This window comes from Muntiacus reevesi, chromosome 9 (genome assembly GCF_963930625.1).
Source record: "Muntiacus reevesi chromosome 9, mMunRee1.1, whole genome shotgun sequence".
In the NCBI taxonomy this organism is placed as follows: Eukaryota; Metazoa; Chordata; class Mammalia; order Artiodactyla; family Cervidae; genus Muntiacus; species Muntiacus reevesi.
The window spans coordinates 63,569,875-63,591,415 of NC_089257.1; the positions used below are offsets into that span (position 1 = coordinate 63,569,875).

The 21,541-nt window shown below is 50.3% G+C and overlaps 1 protein-coding gene across 1 annotated transcript in view; it reads left to right on the forward strand.

Annotated features, from left to right (window-relative positions):
• The window catches only part of DSCAML1 (DS cell adhesion molecule like 1), a 334,999-nt gene that overhangs the window by 219,965 nt on the left and 93,493 nt on the right, over nucleotides 1-21,541 (forward strand). Inside the window, exon 2 of the mRNA XM_065944285.1 lies at nucleotides 18,433-18,579. Within this exon, the coding sequence (XP_065800357.1) occupies nucleotides 18,433-18,579 (147 nt within the window). The remainder of the gene's footprint in view (nucleotides 1-18,432; nucleotides 18,580-21,541) is intronic.

The window sequence follows — 21,541 nt, forward strand, 5'->3', positions numbered from 1 at the left end:
CAAATGAAGTCCCTTGTGATTGTCTAGTCAAAGACAGGGCCATGGAGTGATCTCCTGGCAGCAGAAATGACTGGATTTGAAACTAAAGCTTCAAGCCCCGGCTTCCTACTTGCACCTCCTTACCTCCACTAAGACACTTAACCTTGTTATCTTGACTTCAGAATGACCCTAACAGTCACCTCTGTTCATGTAAATGGTTCACAGATTGCAAGGTCCTCTTGCCCATGTTGTCCTTTTTAATCCTGACAAGGACCCTGTGAAGTAGGTAGGGCAGGGTTTATCTAATCTCTGTTCTCAAGATGAGAAAATGATTGCTCAGAGAGGTTAAGTGATTTGCCCAAAACCCTAAGCTATTCAGTGCCAGCAGGGACCCACTGAGCTCTGAGCCCTATCGTTCCCTCTCTGCCTCTCTCACGGAGGCAGAATGGGGGAAGGAAGTGAGAAGCTGCACAGAAACATGCTTGGCAAACCCAGGGTGTCCTTTGCTTGGTCAGCAGCTGCGTAGACAGGGACGGTCCTCTCTAACCCCCGGGAGATGCAGCGAGACGGGGATCTGGTCAGAGAAAGGATTGAGAGCCTGCTTTTCTCCAGGCACCTGTTGTTCTTCTTCTTCGGTCACTCAGTCGTGTCCAGCTCTTTGCAACCCCATGGATACAGCACACCAGGCTTCCCTGTCCTTCACTCTCTCTCAAAGTTTGCTCAAACTCATGTGCATTGAATTGGTGATGCCATCCAACCATCTCGCCCTCTGTCGTCCCCTTCTCCTCCCACCCTCAATCTTTCCCAGCATCAGGGTCCTTTCCAATGAGTCAGTTTTTCATATCAGGTGGCCAAACTATTGGGCACTTATGGGTTCAGGCAACTGGGAGGGCAGGGAAGGTGTTCCCAGCAGGGACTTAGCTCTCAGGGAGGGGGTTGCCCCTGGCCCCCAGGGTAGGGACGGAACAGAGTTCTCTTTCCCCGGATGCCTGCCTCTCACACGCCTCCTTCCCCGGGAACCTGCCATCTCTGTAACCACAGCTCTCCTTACTTCTCCAGGGCTCAGCCCCCACACACTCTCCCCCTACCTCCCCTTCCCCTTCTTGCTCCCTCCTTTGGAAAAGCATAATGAGTTTGATAAGAAATTGTCTTGTTAACAGGATTAGCCACGGAAATCTCTCGTCCCCTCCCATTCATTCTGTAATGCTCCTGTCCTGTAATTTTCTGCTGGTATCAGAGGCCCCGGACCACCTCAGGAATATTCATTCCTACTTGTTCTTTGATCGTGTGACTGCTGATATGCCAGGACACCCCCCACAGCCGCTGGGCCGCCGAGGCCTAGTGAAATTACACCGAGGCCCTCACTGGCTCACTCCCTCCAGAGCCAGAGGCTTTCAGATTTTCTGCTTCTGTGACCCACCCTCTCCCACCCCAACTCCTTCCCACCTCAGCCGCCAGTTCGGGGTCGCAATTACCTTTAGCTTAAAGCCCAAGGAGTCAGATGTTATACTGAAGCTTGTTTTAGTTGCCGAGTCGTATCCGACTCTTTTGCAACCTGTAGCCCACCAGGCTCCTCTGTCCGTGGGATTTCCCAGGCAAGAATACAGGATTCCATTCCCTTCTCCAGGGGACCTTCCTGACCTAGAGATGGAATCCAGTCTCCTGCATTGACAGGCGGGTTCTTTACCACTGAGCCAAAAGCCCATGCTGGAGCTTACCTGGCAGAAGAGTGCTAGATGAATGCCCCACCCTCATCTCCTCTTTTCTACCCCTCCCCCTACACCTACCCCTCAGAAGACCCTACAGAAGGAGAATACAGAAGTGTTTGGTACAGTGGAAGACAGTGTCAAGCTTTGAACCTGGGTTCACGTCCTGGGTCTGTGGCACAGACAGTTTCCCCAGCCTCCCTGAGCCTCAATTTTCTCATCTGTACTTTGGGAATGATGACGCTCGTCTGTGACACACAGAATGTAGTACCTGACACATAGTAGGAACTTAATTCATGCTCTTTTCCTTCTCTGCTCTTTCAAGATAGGAATGCCACGGAGGGTGGGGCATACTTGGGATTCACCGAGGAATTATTGTTTCAGCTTTGACTCATATCCCCAGATTCTTTCCTAGTACCAATTCCTTCTGACCTTTGTCCTCCCAAACTTCTTTCTCTTTACATACTTTTACGGACTTGTGCCGAGGAATCTTGATGGCCCCTTCAACCCAAAACATTAATTAAAAGAAAGTGCAGCATATAAGGTGAATCCCAAGAAAAGGTAGCAGGAGAAGAAAGGAATTGCCTGTCCTGTGCTGCCAAACCACGGTTGAAGGCAAAGCAGAGGGTCACGCTAGGCAGAAAGACAGCCTCTGGATCAGTAAGCGATTTGCAGGGAGAGGCAGAGGCACAGGGGGGCGGTGCCTGGAGGATGTAACCTACCCAGGAGGTAGATAGGAAATTACTGGAGTTGGAAGAGGAGTGACTAGAGCTAAATCTAGGTTAATTTGGAAACAATTTTGTGATTGATTACACAGAAAGTGCCAGAGAGCGAGAGGTGGGAAATTGCACCTATCTGGTGAATGAGCTCAGAATTCCAATTGTGTGGGGAAGCCAGGGAGTTGGCGCCACTCTGGGCAAGGTGGGTGTGGCAGTGCATGCCTGGGGGAGCTAGCGGGGCCAGAGCTGTGCTGAGAGGCCTTGGGTGCAGCCGGAGCCAGTGTCACACTCGGAGCACACACACCAGGAGCGTAGCCCTCACCGTGTGCCTGGCTGAGGGGGATGCATTTACTTTGTTTATTTCTCATTTCTCGTTTAATGTTTGTATGTCCCTGAAAGATGGCTATGGTCAGCAGCTCATGTCAGTAACAGACCTACCAGGCCAGACCCATGGAAATCCCATAGCGGGATCTCCGGTGTCTGTCCTCAAGGAGCTGTGTAGTCAGACAAGCTGGGTTCAAATCCCAATTGTGTTGTTTTCCAGCTGAGTGACTTGGACAAATTTCTGCATCTCTATGAGCCCACTTTCCTCATCTGTAAAATGGGAATGCTACTGCTGCTCTTGGGATTAAACTAGAGCCGTGCATGTGAACTATCTAACCCTCTGGCTTGGCACCTAATGGTCCTTAAATGAGAAGTACCTCCCCATCCCCCTCCCCTTTTCCTCCCCGCTGTGTGCTGCCACCAAGGAAGATGCCACTGATGTATTATTTAAATCAACAACAAAAAGCAAGTGTCTGATGAAAGCTGGGTAAGGGGTACAGATCTTACAAGTTAGGGGAGGAAGAGATGAGAGAGGGCTAGATGGGGGAGAGGAGGTTCCTGGGTACATAGGATGTAATTTAGAACCCAAAGCTGCAGAGATTGCATGGCTTTGGAGGAAAGTGAATGTGCCAGTAGAGTTGGGGCAAGTGCTTTTGTGTTAACATCACTTTTTTGAGACAGACTTGTTTTGAGAACTGATGAGATACAAATGTGGATGGGACTGTGAGCATTTCTACCTTTCCTGATAAGCTGGCATCACTGGTGTGTCATAAAGTCACATTGATTAGCCTGTAAATAATAAAAACAGATGTTCAAAAGAGCAAAACTGCCTCGGGAACAATCTGGAACCACCAACATGAGTGGTCACTCCAAGCTCCCAAGTGGGTTGAAGTAGACGTTAGATGGATCTCCCTTCCCTGGAAGCTGGGTAGTCATAGCAATAAGAGCTGTTGCTTATTTGAACTTTCATCATGCGGGCACCAGTCAGGTGCTTTAATTCTTGCAACAACTCCAACTCTGTGTGATTGGAACTATCATTGGCAGAATTTTCGAGAAGAAGAAATGGAATCAGAGAGGTTAGGTATGTTGTGAAGATCACGCAGATGGAGCCGAAGTTTGGCTGACTTCAGAACCTAAGTACTTACCAGTGGGAAAAAAGGCTGAGGTTCGTGCGTTCACTCCATTCATCGTTCATTCATTCAACAGATCTTTTTTTTGAACATCACCACGTGCAGGTTGTTGTACACAAAACCGAGCAGTCCCTGCCTTCATGGAGGTCACGGTCTCATTCATGAACACACCCTGGGCCAGGCCTGGGCAGTGCTAGGCACTGGAAGGCAGAGGCGGACATCCCACCAGCTGCCCTCGGCCTTGGGGGCTCCGACCGCTCATCATGGGAGCATCGTCTCTGCAGTGTGTGGACACTGAAGGCCTCTGACCCAGGCCTGGGGGCAGGAAGGTGGTGGGTCTGGAGGCAAACACAGGAAGGACAGAGGGATGGTCTCCACTGCCATGGCAGGGCCCCTGGAGCCACATCAGATGGCTTCGAGAGGCCATGGTACTGTGTCCCTTTTAGCCATGCCCCCTCTGGGACACAGTCATACCAGCTTTCTCATCCCCATTGTCATCAAACAGAGCCCCGAGGAAGGAACAGGACAAGAGGAGACATGAGCTTCTCTGGGGCACCGTCCCTCCTGCAGACCAGAGGCCTCACAGGGCCCCGGTGCCATCAGCCCCACTTTCTGGAGGAGGGGCTGAGGCTCAGAGGGCTCCTCTCTGGGCCCTGCAGACCTGGCAGAGCAGCTCTCCCGCCTGCAGATCCGAGGCTCTGTTAGTTGTGTTTTGCAGCCCTGGCCCAAAGGTACTGGGGGTTCAGAAGAGCGATGTATGCGCTCTTTAAGGCACCTGCAATCTATTGGGGATATAAGAATGATTCTGTGGAACAGGTGGGAACATCCAAATGGGAAACTAGAGGCCCTTCCGGGTCGCAGGCTGCAGCCCCAGAATCTGAGTCTGCAGAAGAGGGAGAGGGTCGGCACTAGCTGGACTCTCCAAGGGGCCTTCTAGAAGAAGGAGGGCTTGAGAAGGACCTCGCTGAGCGCAGGGGAGTGGGTAGTCCTCCATTTGGGAAGGGATCAGTGGGAATACCCGTGGTACCAGGAAGCATCAGAGCAAAAGCACAGCTTTGGGTTCAGATAGCTCCAACTTTGTGACTTGGGGCTAGTTGCTTTGAACCCTCTGATGCTCAGTGTCTTCATCTTTTAGAGAAGAAAAACCTTCTGCCACAATAAGGCGAGATGAAAGGAGAAAGCCCCCAGCACAGTGCCTGGTTTCCTTCCCGTTGATTTGAGCCTTCACCCCAGAGCCGGGATGGAACCACAGCAGCAGCCAGAACCCATCCTGCCCTGCCCTCAGCGGGCTTGCAATCTAGGGACAGTGCCAGGTCTTGAGTGACAAGTGTTCAGCGAAGAGGACAGAAGACAGGTGGGAGGGTCTTCTCGAGAAAGGGAGTGTGAGCTGAGCTCTGGGGCACGGGGTCAGCGGGAACTTTGGGAAGGAGGTGAGAGAAGTGTTCAGAGTAGCAGCAAGGCGTGGGGAGGAGGCAGAAGCTGGGCGCTGTGGGGGACAGAGGAAGGCCGTGGTGGCTGGAGCTGGGGCCAGGGCCAGAGATGGAGCTAAGGAGGGCCAGGGGAAGGATGGCGGGCTTTGGCCGCCCTGTTAAGCATTTGTGTCTTCATCCTAAGAAAAATAGGAAGCCACAGGATGGTTTTTGGTGAGATAAGATGTCCATTTTAAGAGAATCTGGTTATAGTGAAGGGGAATAAATTAGATGAGACCATTAGATGAGATTACCTAAATTAGTAGGTATGGACACCTAGTAGGCAGGTCCTTGATCCATAGTAAGCCATTTATGGTACACCCTGTGTGTGTGCTCTGGGGAGGGGGTGGGGAGCGGGGAGCAAGGCCCTGGGGTCAGAATGGATCTCTTGTGTCTGACACTTCAGAGCCAACCAGGGTAAAAGAAAAATGCCAGCTACTCAGCAGCCCATGGGGATTCTGGGTGTGGGTGGTCATTCAGAGGGAGGGACAGCGGGGTGAGGACCTTAAACACGAACATGGAGGTTGGTGGAGAGGGGGAGATGGTGACCATCCCTCCCCGCTCCTGCAGGCGACAGCCTGGCTACTGGGGTTCTGTCGAAGCAAGGCAGCCTTCCCAAATTGTAATAACAGTTATTTCTATTACACCATGAGCATCTGCCACAGGGCGCAAGGAGCTATGGAACCCCCCCAGTGGGCACCATAAAAGTGAGGGTGGGGGCTCCGGGGGGAGGGTTGGAGGCCGCCGCTCCCCGGCTGGGCTCCACCATGTGCGGCAGGAGGAGGACTGAGAAGAAAGAGGCTTATTTCAGCACCCTGTTATTATGGCATCTTGTTTTCATAGTTTGTTCAACAAACCTCTCTCCCTCTCCGTCTCCCCCCACCGCTCGCCTCTTTTTTTTTTCATCTTCCTCTCTCAGCAAATCCATTTAAATGCAATTCTATTCTTAAAGCGCCCCTCTCATGCATGTCTAATGAATGTCAGGGAAATGCTATTACAATGGGGCCGGGGAGGATCCGATCGGCAGTGTGTGTACAAGTCATTTGAAAGGAAGCCTGGGAGCGCTCCAGTTTTATTACAGCATAATTAGAAATAAAATCTTGTTGCAATAGGAGAATGAGAGATGTGTGCTAATCCTGTGGTGCAGGGAGATGGAGCTGTGTTTAGAGGAAAGGACTCGGGCGGAGGGAGAAGCTAGCCCCTGGCCCTCTCCAGGATCCCCTCCCCCAGACCCTCCATCCGCGCTCCCGCTGTGGGGACCCCAGCTCCCGGGGGGCTGCTCCAGACACAGCATGGACACCTTCTAGATCTCCGCTGCCCAGAGTGGTCAGTTGGCAGGTTCCTGGGGAGCTGAGCCTGGTCTTCCTGGAAATTTACATCCTCCCACCTATGAGAGGCCAGTTGTGGGCGGTTAGAAGGTGGTGGGAATGGTTGGGTTGGAGGCTGAGACCTCAATCAAGTTCTGAGTCCGCCTCCCCTTGTAAGAGTTATAAGTTCATTTATTCATTCAATCGTTCAGACCTTCAGTAGCCACTAACCCACTACCTTTTGTGTGCCAGGTACCGTGCTGGGTACGTTCATTGACGTATTTCACTCTCCTAGGAAACAGGTTCAGAGAGGTTCAGTGACTCATCCAGCATCATTCAGCTTGAGAGAGGATCACAGTTCCAACCCCACCGTCTCACTCCGGCCAGACTTTCTCTGCTCCATCAAGCTGTCAGCTTGCCAGGTCCTCCCGAGACTTCAGACACCTGTTCCCCCAGGAACCCCACCTCCTGTAGAGCCCCAAAGGCAGAGCTGAGGATGGGGGATCTGGCTAATCCCTCTTCCTCCTCATTTTGCTCAGTCATGTCTGACTCTTTGCGACCCCGTGGACTGTAGCCCGCCAGGCTCCTCTGTCCATGGGATTCTCCAGGCAAGAATACTGGAGTGGGTTGACATTTCCTTCTCTGGCTGATCCCTCTTACGGGGCAGAAATGGGCATCGCCCCCTGGTTCCACATCTTCTTCCCTGACCGCTCACCGTCTCATCTCAGAGGTGGTGGTGGGAGAGGAGGGGCAGAGGCCGTTCCCACAGGCCCCTGGGGGCACATGTGGTAGGTGGTGCAACCCATTTGGAGCCTGTCACACTGGCCCCTTGCCCAGCATGGCATCACACTTTGGAGCTGAATACAAGATCATGGTGTCTTCCCAAACACCTGAAGGCCCCTGTGCCAGAAAGCAGACGGTGGACCTGTCACCTGCCCCTCAGACCTTGTTAACTTGCATATCACAGGCCCCACCCTCCATCCATCCAGGCTCCCTATGACCCAGATATGTTCGCTCTGCCTGATTTCAGTTCTATGGGGAAAGAGCAGTGGGTCCGGAGACAGGAAACCTCTCCCGACAGCTCCACTCTGACCCAGATTGGCTGTGAGACCCTCTCTCAATTCCCTCAGATGCCCCACACAGCAGTGGGTCAGACTGAGGGGTTGATGCCGAGTGTGGACGAGGCTCCCTGAGTGATCAGAGGCCCATTCCCTGCTCTGGCGACCCGCCCACCTCGTCCCTCCCTCTGCTCTGGGCGCCCACGAGGGGTCTGGGGACCAGTCTCTCCCCACCCCTCAGGCTCTCACTCTCTGATCCAGCCTGTGAGGTCCACCTGATGCCCGTCAGGACCAGCTCGTCCCGGTCCTCCTCCCCATTCCTGCCCTCCAGCCCTCACCCCAGTGTCTTATGGAGCAAGACCCAACTCCAGAATCTTAGCACTGAGGGTCCTCAGAAAATAGCATGTCAGGTGGAGTACATTCACCTTCTAGGGCTTCCATGAGAAAATGCCAGACCAGGTGGCCGAAACAACAGAAATGTAGTTCTCATAGCTCTGGATGCTGGAAGTCCAGCTTCGCAATACTGGGCCCTCTCTCCTTGGCTTTGAGAGGGCTGCCCTCCCTGACATGGTCTGCCCTCTGTGCCTCACATCCCTGGCATCTCTTCTTTTCCTATCAGGGCACCTGTCATATTGTATTAGGGACCCTTATGACGGCATTTAAACTCAGTTACCTCTTTAAAGGCCCAGTCTCCCAAAACAGTCCCACTGTGGGGTAAGGCTTCAACAGGGGAATTTTGCAGGGACACAAATCAGTCCATAACTGGGAGGATCTAGGACTTAAAGCCAGGCAAGCCAGAGCCGGGACTTGACTCCAGATTCCCCCATAGCATCTCCACAATGCTGTAGCTCTCTCCCTGGCATCTTGGGTGATACGATTACAATCCTGGGGTCCAGAATCCAAGGAAAGCAGAGAAGCCAGAACCGGGCCTTGGCTTCCTTTGGGCTTTGCAAACCCAGGCTGGCAGGTTCCCCCAGGGCCCTCACCATCAGCAGGAATCACAAAGGAGTGAGAGGAGGGTGCTCCTCAGAGTCGGCCTGAAATAGGTCCCTGTAGGCTGCCCTGGTGCTGCCTAGCACAGAAGATCTGAGCACCCTCACCCACCTGACCTGGGAAGAGAGAGCAGTCCTGCCACTGGGGTGAGTCATCTCATTAGTCTCACGAACCGCCCACAGGCTCCAAGCAGCAGGAGGACCCCACCGTTTTTGTAAATCTCTATTGGATGGAGCAGGAACTGGTAACCTGTATTAACTCCAGTTTTTTGGGGGGCGGGGGTAGGGAATTGGGAGTTCCCTGGGGGTCAAATGAGGCATCCTGAGGCCACTCTGGGAAACTTTGGGCTTGATAGCTTATCTCTTCTTGCGTGAGAGGACCAAAGAGGCCAAAGCCTGATCTTCATGCAACGCTTCATACATTCCTCCAGCCTCTCTTCCCCTACTCCACACCTCCAATTGCTTCCTGGGACATTCCTTGTCAGGGTCCCCCACCCCCAGCTTCTCTCTACTGCCAGGATTTATTCATTCAACACAATACTTACACAAATACCTATACTGCACATACACGTTATAGACACGTATGCCCTTGTGCTTTTACATGCTTCATATTATGCAATAACATGAAGTTATTATGTTATTACTTATTACGGTAATAACCTCTCCTTACATGTGATCAGGGCAGTACAGGTCACAAAACCCTTTCGTGGTCATCATCACATGGACACTACAAAAGAACCCTGTGAGCCCAGAAAAACCAGGGGTTAGGGTCCTAAGTTTGGAGATAAGAGATCAGAATCCCGGAAAGGTTAAGGGATTTTCCTAAATCCACACAGTCGATAGGTTGGTAGGTCTCAAATCTCCCATTTCTGACTCCAAATACAGTGCTCCATACACCCATGGTAGCCCAGGCCCCTCCTGAGCTGCTGCATGGGGCTTCCCTGGTGGTTCCCACCTGCAAATGCAGAAGATGCAAGGTCGATCCCTGGGGAAGATCCCCTGAAGGAGGAAATGGCAACCCACTTTAGTACTCTTGCCTGGGAAATCCCATGGATAGAGGGACCTGGCGGGCTACAGTCCATGGGTGTCACAAAGCGTCGGACATGACTTACTGACTGAACAACAGCAAGCTGCTACAGGTCGCTGGACACAGGTCTCCTTTCTCAAAGGCCCAACTCTGGAAACCTCTAAGATGCAGTGGTCCGAACTCACCCCAAGGCAGGCTGAGATGGAACCACTCGGGGCAGTTCAGTTCTTGAGTTCGCCTGTTTGCCGAGGGGCGGGGTACCACGCTGCCACTGTGGCTGTATTACATTTCCTCATCTGATTGTTGGCCCCTGGGACCCTCATGGGGTTCCTTCCTGGAACAGCGAGCTCTGTTAGTGGGCGAGGGTAGCAGTTCTGCTCCAGTCTCCTAAGGAAGAGGCATGTCTTGATCAGGGAAGGATAATGGGGGTCGGGCTTCAGGCCGGCTGGAGAAGAGGTGTCCTTGTCCCTCCCCCTCCCTGGGCCCAGCCTCCATGGGTCTCCACGTGTTCTAGGAACTCCTGGGCAGTGTAGGATCACCCCCTGGGTGGGGGCTCTCTCTGAAGATGAGTCAGCCAGGGTGTACACTCCAGATTGCCCAGCTCTGGTCACTGTCTGTTTACCTCCTCTTTTTTTTTTTTTTTTAGCTCAGTCTGGTTTTAGTGTCTCAGCCTGGACCTAGGGGACTGAGATAAGGATCAGTGGCCTCATGGGGGAGCAGCGACCCAAGTCATTGCAGTGTGGCAGCAGGGCTCAGAGCGGAAAGAGCCCCCAGGGTGGGAGGGGCCTCGGCGCAGGTCCCAGGCCTGGGGTGCAGCAGTCTCAGCCCGTTGGAGGTGACTGCTCTCCGGCAGCATTCATTCCGTCAGCACGTGTTAACTGAGCATCTAGTGAGCCAGTCACGTCCTGGAGCTGGGATGCTAAAATAACTCCTTCTCTCCGCACCATGTGCTCTGAAGACAAGAATTTTGATAAAGGGGTCAGGCAAGGCCTCTCCAAGGAGCTGGCATTTCAGCTGAGACTGAATGGTACCGGGTGTGAGTCAAGAAAAGAGCATGCCATTTCTACCCCAGAAGGCCTGGGGGTAGAAATGAGCACATGCACACTGATTTGACTTGAAAACCTCTGTAACGGATGATGTTCAAGAGGTCTTGCTACTCTGCTTTCTTTCAGCTAAGAATTTTTAAATTGTTAGGAGGAAGCAACCTTAAAAGAGTATGAGTTTATTTCCCTCGCTTAATACATAAATGTTCTATGCAATATCTCAGTGCTTCTTCGGCCTCTACTGAATTACCTCCGGTGACAGGAAACTCACTACCTCACAAAGACTCTCATTCCAGTTCTTCATAATCTTGACTATTAACATTTTAATTGTGGTAAAATACATATAATGCAAAATTTTCCATCTTAACCATTTTAGGTGTTCAGTTCAGTAGCGTTTCAGCTTAAAGTTCACTAATGTTTAATATCATTGCTGAGATGGTTGGATGGTGTCACCGATGCAATGGACATGAACTTGGGCAAACTCCAGGAGTTGGTGAGGGACAGGGAGGCCTGGTGTGCTGCAATCCATGGGGTTGCAAAGAGTTGGATACGACTTGGTGACTGAAAAACAACAATAAACACATTAAACAACTCCTCATCCCACCCTCCCTCTAGCCCTTGGCAACCACCATTCTCTTTGTTTCCAAGAATCTCACTATTCTAGGTACCTCTGATAAGTAGAGTCATACTGTGTTTGGCCCTTTGTGTCTGGTTTATTTCACTTAGCATCATGTTCTCAAGGTCCGTTCATGTTACAGCAATATGACAGAATTTTCTTCCTTTTAAAGACTGAGTAATATTCCATTGTATGTATAGAGCACATTTTCTTTATCCATTCATCCATCAGTGGACACTTGTGTTGCTTCCTTCTCTTGGTTATTGTGGGTAATGCTGCTATGAACAGGGGTAAACAGATATCTTTTCTACACCCTGCTTTCAATTCTTTTGGATATATTCCCAGAAGTGGAATTGCTGGATCATATAGTAATTCTATTTTTAATTTTTTAAGAAACTACCATACTATTAAATCTTGACTTTTGAATGTTCAAAAATAGTTATTTTTGAAGGTCTAATTGAGTAGAGTAGAGGAAATGATTAGCAGTGCCAAGAGGTTTGCCAGACGTAGAAACACTCAGAAATGGGAGTGGGTTAATCTGGGAAGGCTTCCTAGAGGAGGCAAATTTAGAGCTGGGAGCTGGTTTTTCTGAGTTGCACATAAGGATTAAACAACGGTAGAATTTGGGGAAGTTTCTTTCATTTATTCATTCATGTATTTATTCATTTCATTCTGGAGATATTTATCAAGGGTCTATTTTGCAACCAGCACTGCTTTCGCACTGAATGAAATGGGAAACTATTGGAGGGTTTTAAGCAAAGGAGCTGCGTGAATCTGACTTAGGCTTTAAAGCATCACTCTGGCTGCCTGATGGGAGCAGATGGAGTGGGAGCAGAATGGGTGGGAGCAGAAGCAGGGAGGCCAGTAAGGAAGTTGCTGTCCTGCTCCATCCATAATTCCCCTCCTTTGCTCTAGAGGCTGGGCGGGATCTGTCCAGTTCACACCTTCCAGCAAACCCTCACCACCCCCGCTCCTCTGCCCAAGACATTCTCCCCACCAACTCATGCCTCCTGAGAGCAGGGAGAAAGAGGGGCCCACCATTGTAGAGGGCAGATGTTTCTCCCCCAGGCTTCAAGGGCCACCAGGAGCCCTGAGGTTTCTGACCATTACCTTTCTGTGATTACTATAGCTCCAGGGAGTCTCCAAGGCCCAGCTCTCTGACCTCTTGGAAAAAGACAGAAAAGTTGCTGTCAGCTCAGTTATCACTTGTGTCCATGGTCTCTGAATTGCCAAGGAGGGCCTCCTTTAGTTCCAGGTTCCTGAGAGGAAGGGAGAGACTGCAAGAAACCTGGCCATGGAACAGGGCAGAGAGCCCCCAGTAGCAGCCAGCCTTCCATCTCTTGAGATGGAGCCACTTGTGCTGACATTTAACGAGTACCACACAAGTGCTGGAGACGGTCCCATGCGGTAACTCATCTTTCATCTAGTTCTTCCAATACTGCCAACAACTGTGTGACCTAAGTCCTATTTATTGTCTGCTTTTTCCTGAAGCAGAAATGGGACTCAGAGAAGTCTGGTGTGATTACAGAGACATCCACTGTCAGAGTGAAGGGCCTTACAGTTTAGCTAATCCAGTGGTTCTCCGCCCTGGCTTCACATTACATCACCCAAAAAGCTTTTTAAAAATACCAATTTCCAGGCCACACCCCCAGAGATCCTGAGTTTAATTTTAAAAGCTCCTTAGATGATTCTAATGTACAAACATAGTTAAAAACACATATCTCCTCCACCTCTTCCCTCTTCGTACGGGTGGGGAAGCTGAGGGCCTGAGAGAGGACTGGACAGCCCTCAGGTCACCCTGCATCCATTTCCCAGGGCTGCCTTAACAAATGACCACAAACAGGTAGCTTAAAGCCACAGAGATTCACTGTGTCACAATTCTGGAGGCCAAAAGTCCAAAATTAAGGTGTGGGCAGGGCCCTGCTCCCTCTGCAGGCTTGCAGAGGTGGGGGTGGTGGTGGGGTGAGGAATCTTTTCTTGCCTCTTGCCTGGTTTCTGGGGTCACTGGCAATCCTTGGCTTTTTTTTTTTTTTTTTTTTTTGACCATGCCACCCAACATATGGGATCTTAGTTCCCCAACCATATATCAAACCCATGCATTGAAAGCATGGAGGCTTAACCACTGGACCACCAGGGAAGTCCAGTCCTTGGTTCTCTCTGCTCATTGTTACATCACTGCCATCTCCACCTCCATCTTCACAGGCCTTCTCCCTGTGTGTCCCTGCCTGTATCCAAATTTCCCTCTTCTTATAAGGACATCAGTCATACTGGATTTGGGATAGACCTTATTCCATTATGGTCTCATTTTAACTTGATTCTATTTGTGTTCACAAGTTCTGTATGGACACTTTTGTGGGGGACACTATTCCACCCAGTATATGCCTCCTCATTAGTGGCAGAGCTAGGGTGCCAATTCAGTCTCCTAAGTCTCAGTCCTAGGCTTGTCCCCAATGCTGGGTGGCTTGGCCACTCTTTATCTTCCTCTTCTCACTAATGGCTTCCATTGAGCCCCCTCTGCACCCTTTACCAGCCCCCATTACTAAAGGCTCAAGCTTCCCTGGTAGAAGAACATTCTTCTAACTGTGGAATCCCAAAGGGCAGAGGCCAAATTCAGGACTTCCCCATGGAGCCCAGTTGAGTACAGAGGGTTGCTCCATGAAGACTTGATAAATGGAGCCAAACTGAATCGAATGGATAAGTGTGCCTTTGTGAGGAAGTGAAGACCCCTCCAATAGAAGCAATCAAGCAGAGGCTGGGTAAATGTATGTCTCTATAAGAGGTGCTGTTATTCTGGGAGAGTCAGCATAGCACAGAGCTTTAGAGGAATGTAGCAAGTAGACTAATGGTCTAGGTCCTACCCCTTATTCGCTGTGTGGCTGTGGGTGGTTTATTTAACCTCTGTGCTTTGGTTAGTAACAGCAACAATATCCATTTCAAAGGAGTGTGGGGATTAAATGAGATAATGTTCATAAAGCTCTTGGCCTAACATGTAATGGGTGCTCCATAAACCAGATCACCAGGAGAAAGGATAGTAGAGTATTCCAGTAATAATAAAAAGAAAAGGATTCATTAACCTCGCACAGCACTCCCCTGGTCTTGGGTGTGTTCACAGGCGATACTGCAGACTTTGAGATGTAACAGACAGGCAGCGCCAATGGCAGAGTCCACACTGAAGCACAGTTCCATGTCCTCGTCCTAGAGCCTAAGGGAAAATGACCCTTCATGGGCACGCTCTTGGCATTTAGAGTAGAGCAGTTGTTGTCACTCTGACTTGACCACTAAATGTCATTAGTACACCCCTAAGTTTCGGTAACAGCCAAAACTGCTCTCAGACACACATTTCCAAGTGGCCTCAGGGTGGAGGCCAGATATGGTGGTCCTGTCTGCCACTCCATCCTTCCTCCAGCTGAACACAGCCTACCCCAAGGAGGAGAAACCAAGACATTGGGATGATAATGGCTCCTCTCCCCAATCCAAGGACAGGTGGTCCCACTGGGCTGCAGAGGATGAGCTGCCAGACTGTCAGGGCAGCCCCCTGGAGTCAGTCTCAGAGGCTAGCCAAGTTTGGAGTCCTGGACCCTCTGAACCACCCCCTAGCAGACAATGCCTCCTCCTCCTCCACACCGAATGCCTCTCACTCCGCAGGCCCCCTTCTCCATCCTTCCCCAGCAGGGCCCATCATCTGATTCTCATCAAACATGCAGAACTGATGTCGCACACGTCCCCCCAGTGGGGATTAACATAATACCCCTGATTTCTCCTTCCCCTCTTGCTCGCCATGTATCCCCCTGACTGCAGCCTGCCTTTGTTTCAGGAGGAGCGATACACTGTATCTGGAAATGTTACTGCAATTAAATATGCACAAGAAGGGGGGAAGGGAGGGGGAAAATGAGGACAATGAAGGATGTGAAACATCAGATGCAGCAGCTGCTTGTTGCTATAGAAACCCCAGCTCCCCACCACCATCACCACAGCACCCCTCCCCAGCTTAAAATTCCTCAGGGCCAAGTGCACCATTGCTGGTGTCGATCTGAGGATAACAGGGTCCTGACTGTTCAGGCTGGAGCACCTGTGGGCCTCTAGGGCTGATTTTCGGGTGTTTCCTCTTTTTTTTCATCCCACCACCTCCAACCCTCGTACTTCTGATTGGCAGCAACACCCTCCAGTCGTCCTGCATTCCAGCCGCAGTTACATAATAAATTACGAGAGAGCTTCCGCGTTTGACTTTGGGATGTCACAACATGGAGACAAAGCAGCAGGTGCAGAGTCTGGGTGGGGAGCCTGGCTTCCTCTGTGCTTCCTGCAGGTCTTCTGACTGCCGGCAGCAGAGCCGGGCTCCTTCCTGCCTCGTCTTCTTCTTTTACCCACAGCACTAAGTGGGGGTCCATAGGGCGTGGTCTTCATTTTGGAGGGGGCAGGGTGGGGGTCCGCAAGCTCCAGGCAGCCTGCCCGCTAGCCAAATATTCCTCTTAGGAGATCCAACAAGATGCTACTCGGTGGGGATCTGCATGAAGTCCCGGACCCAGACCCACTTAGCCAAAGGTGTCCAAGAGTGGAGAGAAGGAAGGTGGCCTAGGAATAGCTTGTGGACACACTACAAGGACCTTTAAATCAGAGTATGAAGCAGTAGTAAAATTGATCTGCCCCCTCATCCCGACTCAATCCTCCCTGAAAAGTTAATGCAGCTTAGGTGGGTGGTTGGGGGCCCTGCTCTACTCTGCCCTGCTCAGATAAGCTGTTTGTTAGATCCCCACCCTCAGCAAAATGCCTGGCACCTAGCAGGTCTGCTATTCAGTTGCTAAATCGTGTCTGACTCTTTGTGACCCCTTGGACTATAGCTCACCAGGCTCTTCTGTCCATGGTATTTCCCAGCAAGAGTACTGGAGTGGGCTGCCATTTCCTTCTCTGGGAGGCCTAGTCATGTACAAAGATATATGGGAGGGAGAAGGGAAGAGAAGGGGGGAAGTGGGAAAGAGGGAGGAAAAATTAACAGATTTGTAGATAAACCAAAGTTTATTAAGAAGCCAGAGACCAACTAGATTGAAGAAGCTATTTGAAACCCTACTACATAACAATTAAAAAAATATAATCCTTAAGACTCATGAAAAGTCAAAGAGCCTGATTGCTGCCTTCCAGTGTGTGAGGGAGTGTGTCAGTCACATGAGTTTAGGCTGCCTCTGTAGGGCTCCAAGGAGTAGAAACTATGATCCATGGAGGCCAATTGTGACCAAGGAAGATCTTTCTCAAAGTCAGCACTGTCAACTTTGGAATGGGTCACTGAATAAGGTAGTGAGTTCCCCAGCCCTGGAGGTATTCAAATGAAAGCCAGAGAAGCTTTGACAAAGATGCAGTCAACTACATTCAGCTTTTCAACCCTGCAGTTCTACAGGTTTCATTGTTGGAAAATGTCCTTTCAGGAGGTCCCTGTCCATGGTGCTGAGATCTTGGGCTTGTGCTTCGCAGGATGAGAAACCACAGAATACTCCTAACCAGAGAGTGTCGGAGCTCTTGACTGAGAAGCTTCACTCAGCCCCAAGGTGGGAGGAAGCAGACCTCATATAACAGGATTTGAAGCGGATGGGGCTCCCCAAAATGTTTCCTTGTGAAAGCCTGGCAGTCTGGTGTTAGCAACTCCTTTGTCTGAGGTCAGCATTACCCTCTCTCCAGCAACTTTCTTATAAGTCACCATCACTATCCTGATTCTGATGCCCCCTCTGGTGGAAATGGAAGCCTGGGCTCTTCTGTGCCTGCCTGGGGAAGCAGCTACGCCCTCAGAGAGCAAGGGTGAGGGACCCTAGGTTAGCTTCTCCATCTCAATCTGGCTGGATCTTGGATGGAAGACCATAAACTTAGAGAGTCCCAAAGTCAAATACAAGCCTTTCCCCAGCCTTGGAGTCCATATTCTCCCCATTTTAAAATCAACCCCCCCAAAAAATAAAAGAGCCCTGACTAGCTCAAGTTCAGGGGTTGCCTTAGGATCTTGGACGAGGAAATCCACTGTACCTCGGAGTGGAGTCTTATCTTATAATCAGTCAAATGGTGAAACTACTCTGTCCCTTCCGTTTCTCAGCCAAGTCATGGCAGTGAGACTAGAGAGAGGGCAGGGAAAGTAAAATATAGGACACGGCCTTTGCCTTGCATGAAATGGTGTCAAGAACTGCATGATGGGGACTTCCCTGGTGGTCCACTGGCTAAGACTCTGTTCCCAGTGCAAGGGGACTGGGTTCGATCCTTGGTTAGGGAACTGGATCCTCCATGCCACAACTAAGACCTGGCACAGCCAAATAAGCAAAATAAATAAATACATTTTTAAAAGAACTGCATGATGAATTAACATTGTAGAGCTGCATCTCCACTTCCCCACTCTTCATATAACTTAGTCGCAGTAATTGTTTCTTGCGTGAATAAATGACTGAAATTGAAAGAAAAGAATTTAGGCTTGTTTGGCTCAGTGCAGAGGGAGAGCTAGGAGCCTGTGGAAGGCCTGAGTTCTGATCCACTTACAGCCTCTGTGATTTTAAAATGGAGATGGCACCTCAAACAGTTGTAAGAACAAACGAGCAATGATTGTTAAAGCTTTGAAAACTCTTGCCAAGAGATAAGAAAGAGGAGGACTGATGTTCCATAGGTGAGCACTTACTGAGTGCCAGACACTGTATTATCTTTGTCATCATTATCCACTCCATGAAGTATTGTTTGTGCTCTGTTGTGCAGATAAGACTCAGAGAGGTTAATTAACTTTCCCAAGGTCACACAGCTAATAAGTGGAAGAGTCAGACTGGAACCCAGATCTTGACTCCAAAGCCCAACATCTTCCTGTGAAAAGCTGAAGCATCTACACTTAAAGGAATAATTATCGTGATTTCTCTTTCTTTACACATAGAAAATCTTCATTTGTGAGAGATGATCTCCTCACAGCTTCTGCCCCTTTTCCCCATCACCTCCCATCCCCTGGGCAACAGGGCAACCTGGCCGAGCAGAAGTCCAGCTCCAGGCCCAATTTGCTTCTGGTGGCAGGTCTGGCCAGAGGAGTAATCAACTGTGTCCTGATTATGTCTCCAGAGAACAGGTTTTTTATCACTTCCCACGGCGGGCTGTACATCTCTGACGTGCAGAAGGAGGACGCCCTCTCCACCTATCGCTGCATCACCAAGCACAAGTATAGCGGGGAGACCCGGCAGAGCAACGGGGCCCGCCTCTCTGTGACAGGTAGGCCAGAGGGCTGGAGAGGAAGGGAGGGTACCAGCCCGACCCCAAGACCGGGTGGGCATGTTGACACCATGGATCAGGGAGTCTGCCGTGTAATGGGCGCATTCAAGAGAAGCAGATTCAAGAACGCAGGTATAGAAACAAGCGGGCAGACCTTGTCTGGTTTGATCTGGGATGTTCTTCATGTTTTAAGAACTCTACAGTTCAATTCCTTTCAGGAGTCTACCTGAGAAAGCTGAATGCACCTGAAGAACTGTTTGTTGTTTTTGTTTAGTCACTCAGTCATGTCCAATTCTTTGTAACCCCATGGACGGTATCCTGCAAGTCTCCTCTGTCCATAGAATTTTCCAGACAAGAATACTGAAGTGGGTTGCCATTTCCTTCTCCAGGGGGTCTTTCTGACCCAGGGATCAAACCCACGTCTCCTGCATTGGCAAGCAGATTCTTTACCACTGTGCCATTTATCAAATAGTGGAGGGCATGGAGCCCATCCCCTGTTTCCTTTTTTGCCTTTGCCACCAGGAAGCTCACAGATATAATCTACTGCTCCAGTGTAGTAATGATTGGATTGGATTGGATTAGGGAGATTGTGTATTTCCTTGTGTCTCTATTTTTTTTTTTAAGATTCTAGCAGTTTGTTTATTTTTGAATACATATATATCTTTCGTTAGGGGCTTCCCCAGTGGCTCAGTGGTTAAGAATCAGTCTGCAATGCAGTGGCATCAGGAGACACAGGTTTGATCCCTAGGTGGAAAATATCCACTGGAGAAGGGCATGGCAACCCACTCCAGTATTCTTGCCTGGAGAATCCCATAGACAAAGGAGCCTGGCGGGCTACAGTCCATAGCGTCACAGAGTCAGATACGACTGAAGCGACTGAGCACGCTTGCACATATCTTTTATTAGAGCCTACCTCACAACATTTGAAAGTAGGCAAACACAAGGTAAAAAAAAATCTCTAAATTAAATAAAGGATCTTTATTCTGGAATGATTATAGCTTCTTACAGAAGGATGGAAGCTGCTATTTCCTGAATCCTCGTGTGCCAGAAATTTCATTTAGGTACTGTCTCTTAGGCACTATCATAGCCTGGTGAGGTGTGCACTGCTCTCCGTATTTCTATAGGTAAGAAAATCAGACCTTAGGGAAGCCAAGCCACCTGTCCCAACTGTTTAACTAGTGGGAGGCACAGCCAGAATTCACATCCTCCAGCCACAAGTCCCCATGGAAGGGGCTAATCGAACACCATGCAGATGCCCCGGTTACAGAGGAAAGGTCACTTGGCGCTCTTCAAGGGAGGCCTCTTGGAATAGCGCCTTTCAGACTCTTGACAGCAATTCTCAGACATCATCACCGATGCCATGCATGCTGGTGTTTCCTACCACATGCATCGTGACGCACTCTGATATTTTCTATTCTATTCTATCCTGTCTCAGTTTGTCTAAATGCTGGTCACCACTCACCACATGGATTCCATCACTTCCTAACCGTGTGTGACCTGCAATTAGAAGATCCCTACCCTTGTGGAAGTGGGGTCAGAGTAGCTTCTGGGAGGAAGATGAACTGATAGAACACCTGGTTTGGGGACTAATACCACCAAATTGCTCAACCCCTTTGGGTCTCTGTAAAAATGAGCTAGATTTGGTGACTTCTCAAATTCCTTTTTTTCTTTTTTTTGGAAGATAGTTGCTTTGGACTTCCTGGTGGCACAGAAGGTAGAGAATATGCCTGCTATGCAGGAGACCCAGGTTCGATCCCTGGGTCTGGAACATCCCCTGGAGGAGAAAATGGCACCCCACTCCAGTATTCTTGCCTGGAGAATCCCATGGACAGAGGAGCCTGGCGGGCTGCAGTAGATGGGGTCGCAGAGAGTCGGCCACGACTGAGCGACTAGCGCACAGCTCACAGCTGCTTTACAGAGCGATGTTAGTTTCCACTGGGCAGCAAAGTGAATCGGCCACATGGATACACATGTCCCCACTTTGTTTGGATCTCTTTCCCATTTAGGTCACCTCCAGGCACTGAGTAGTTTCCTGTTCTATACAGTCGGTTCTCATGAGTTATCTGTTTTATCCATAGTAGTGTATACATGCCGATCCCAGTCTCCCAATCCGTCCCACTCTCCTTCCCCTCTTGGTGTCCATATGTTTGCTCTCTGTGTCTGTGAGGTGACTTCTCGGATTCTGTCTCCCTCTCCCTTGTGATTTGGGAGGATTACCCTGACCAGCAGGTGACTGTGTCAAGGGCCCCCTCTTAGTTGCCTGGTGCATTTTGGGGGCAAGACCAGAAGCCGGGAGAACAAGGATCGGGCTCTCTTTTTCTCCCTTGTGTCTCCAAAGCTTGGACCCGTGCCTGGCACGTAGTAGGTTCTAAGTCAGTATTTGTGGTTAAAATCGACCAATGCCAAGGGAAACTGCGCCGTCACGTGGGGAGGAGATGGGACCGCGCAGTGTGGCCCCGTCTTCGTGGCTAGACCTTGCCGTCCGCAGCCCAGTTCCCAGGCGTCCGGTGGTCCCCTTCCAGATTATAGGCACTTGTTTCTGTGCTGGTTTGCATCTCATTTGCATGCCTCGCATACGGCACAGAATCCCCCACCCTGCTGGTCTGCTGCTTTCCCTTGCATGAATATTTAGCCCCTTCATCCTACTAATCTTACTTCTACTCTTGTCCCTCCAAAAAGACACCCTTTAGACTAGAGGAGGGACTTCCCTGGTGGTCCAGTGGTTAAGACTCCATGCTTCTCCTGCAGGGGGTGCAGGTTCAATCCCTGGTAGGGGAATAAAGACCCCATGCCGCATGGTGCAGCCAAATAATGGAGGGAAAAAACCTGGCGGATATGCCAACCCTTCTCCCTCTGGGGGGCTGTGGCGAGTGCCTGCCAGCTGGGGCTGGGGGTGTGGAGAGTGGGAGATGCCACTCAGAGACTCAGAGATAAAGCCCAGAGAAGCAGAGAAGCAAAGACA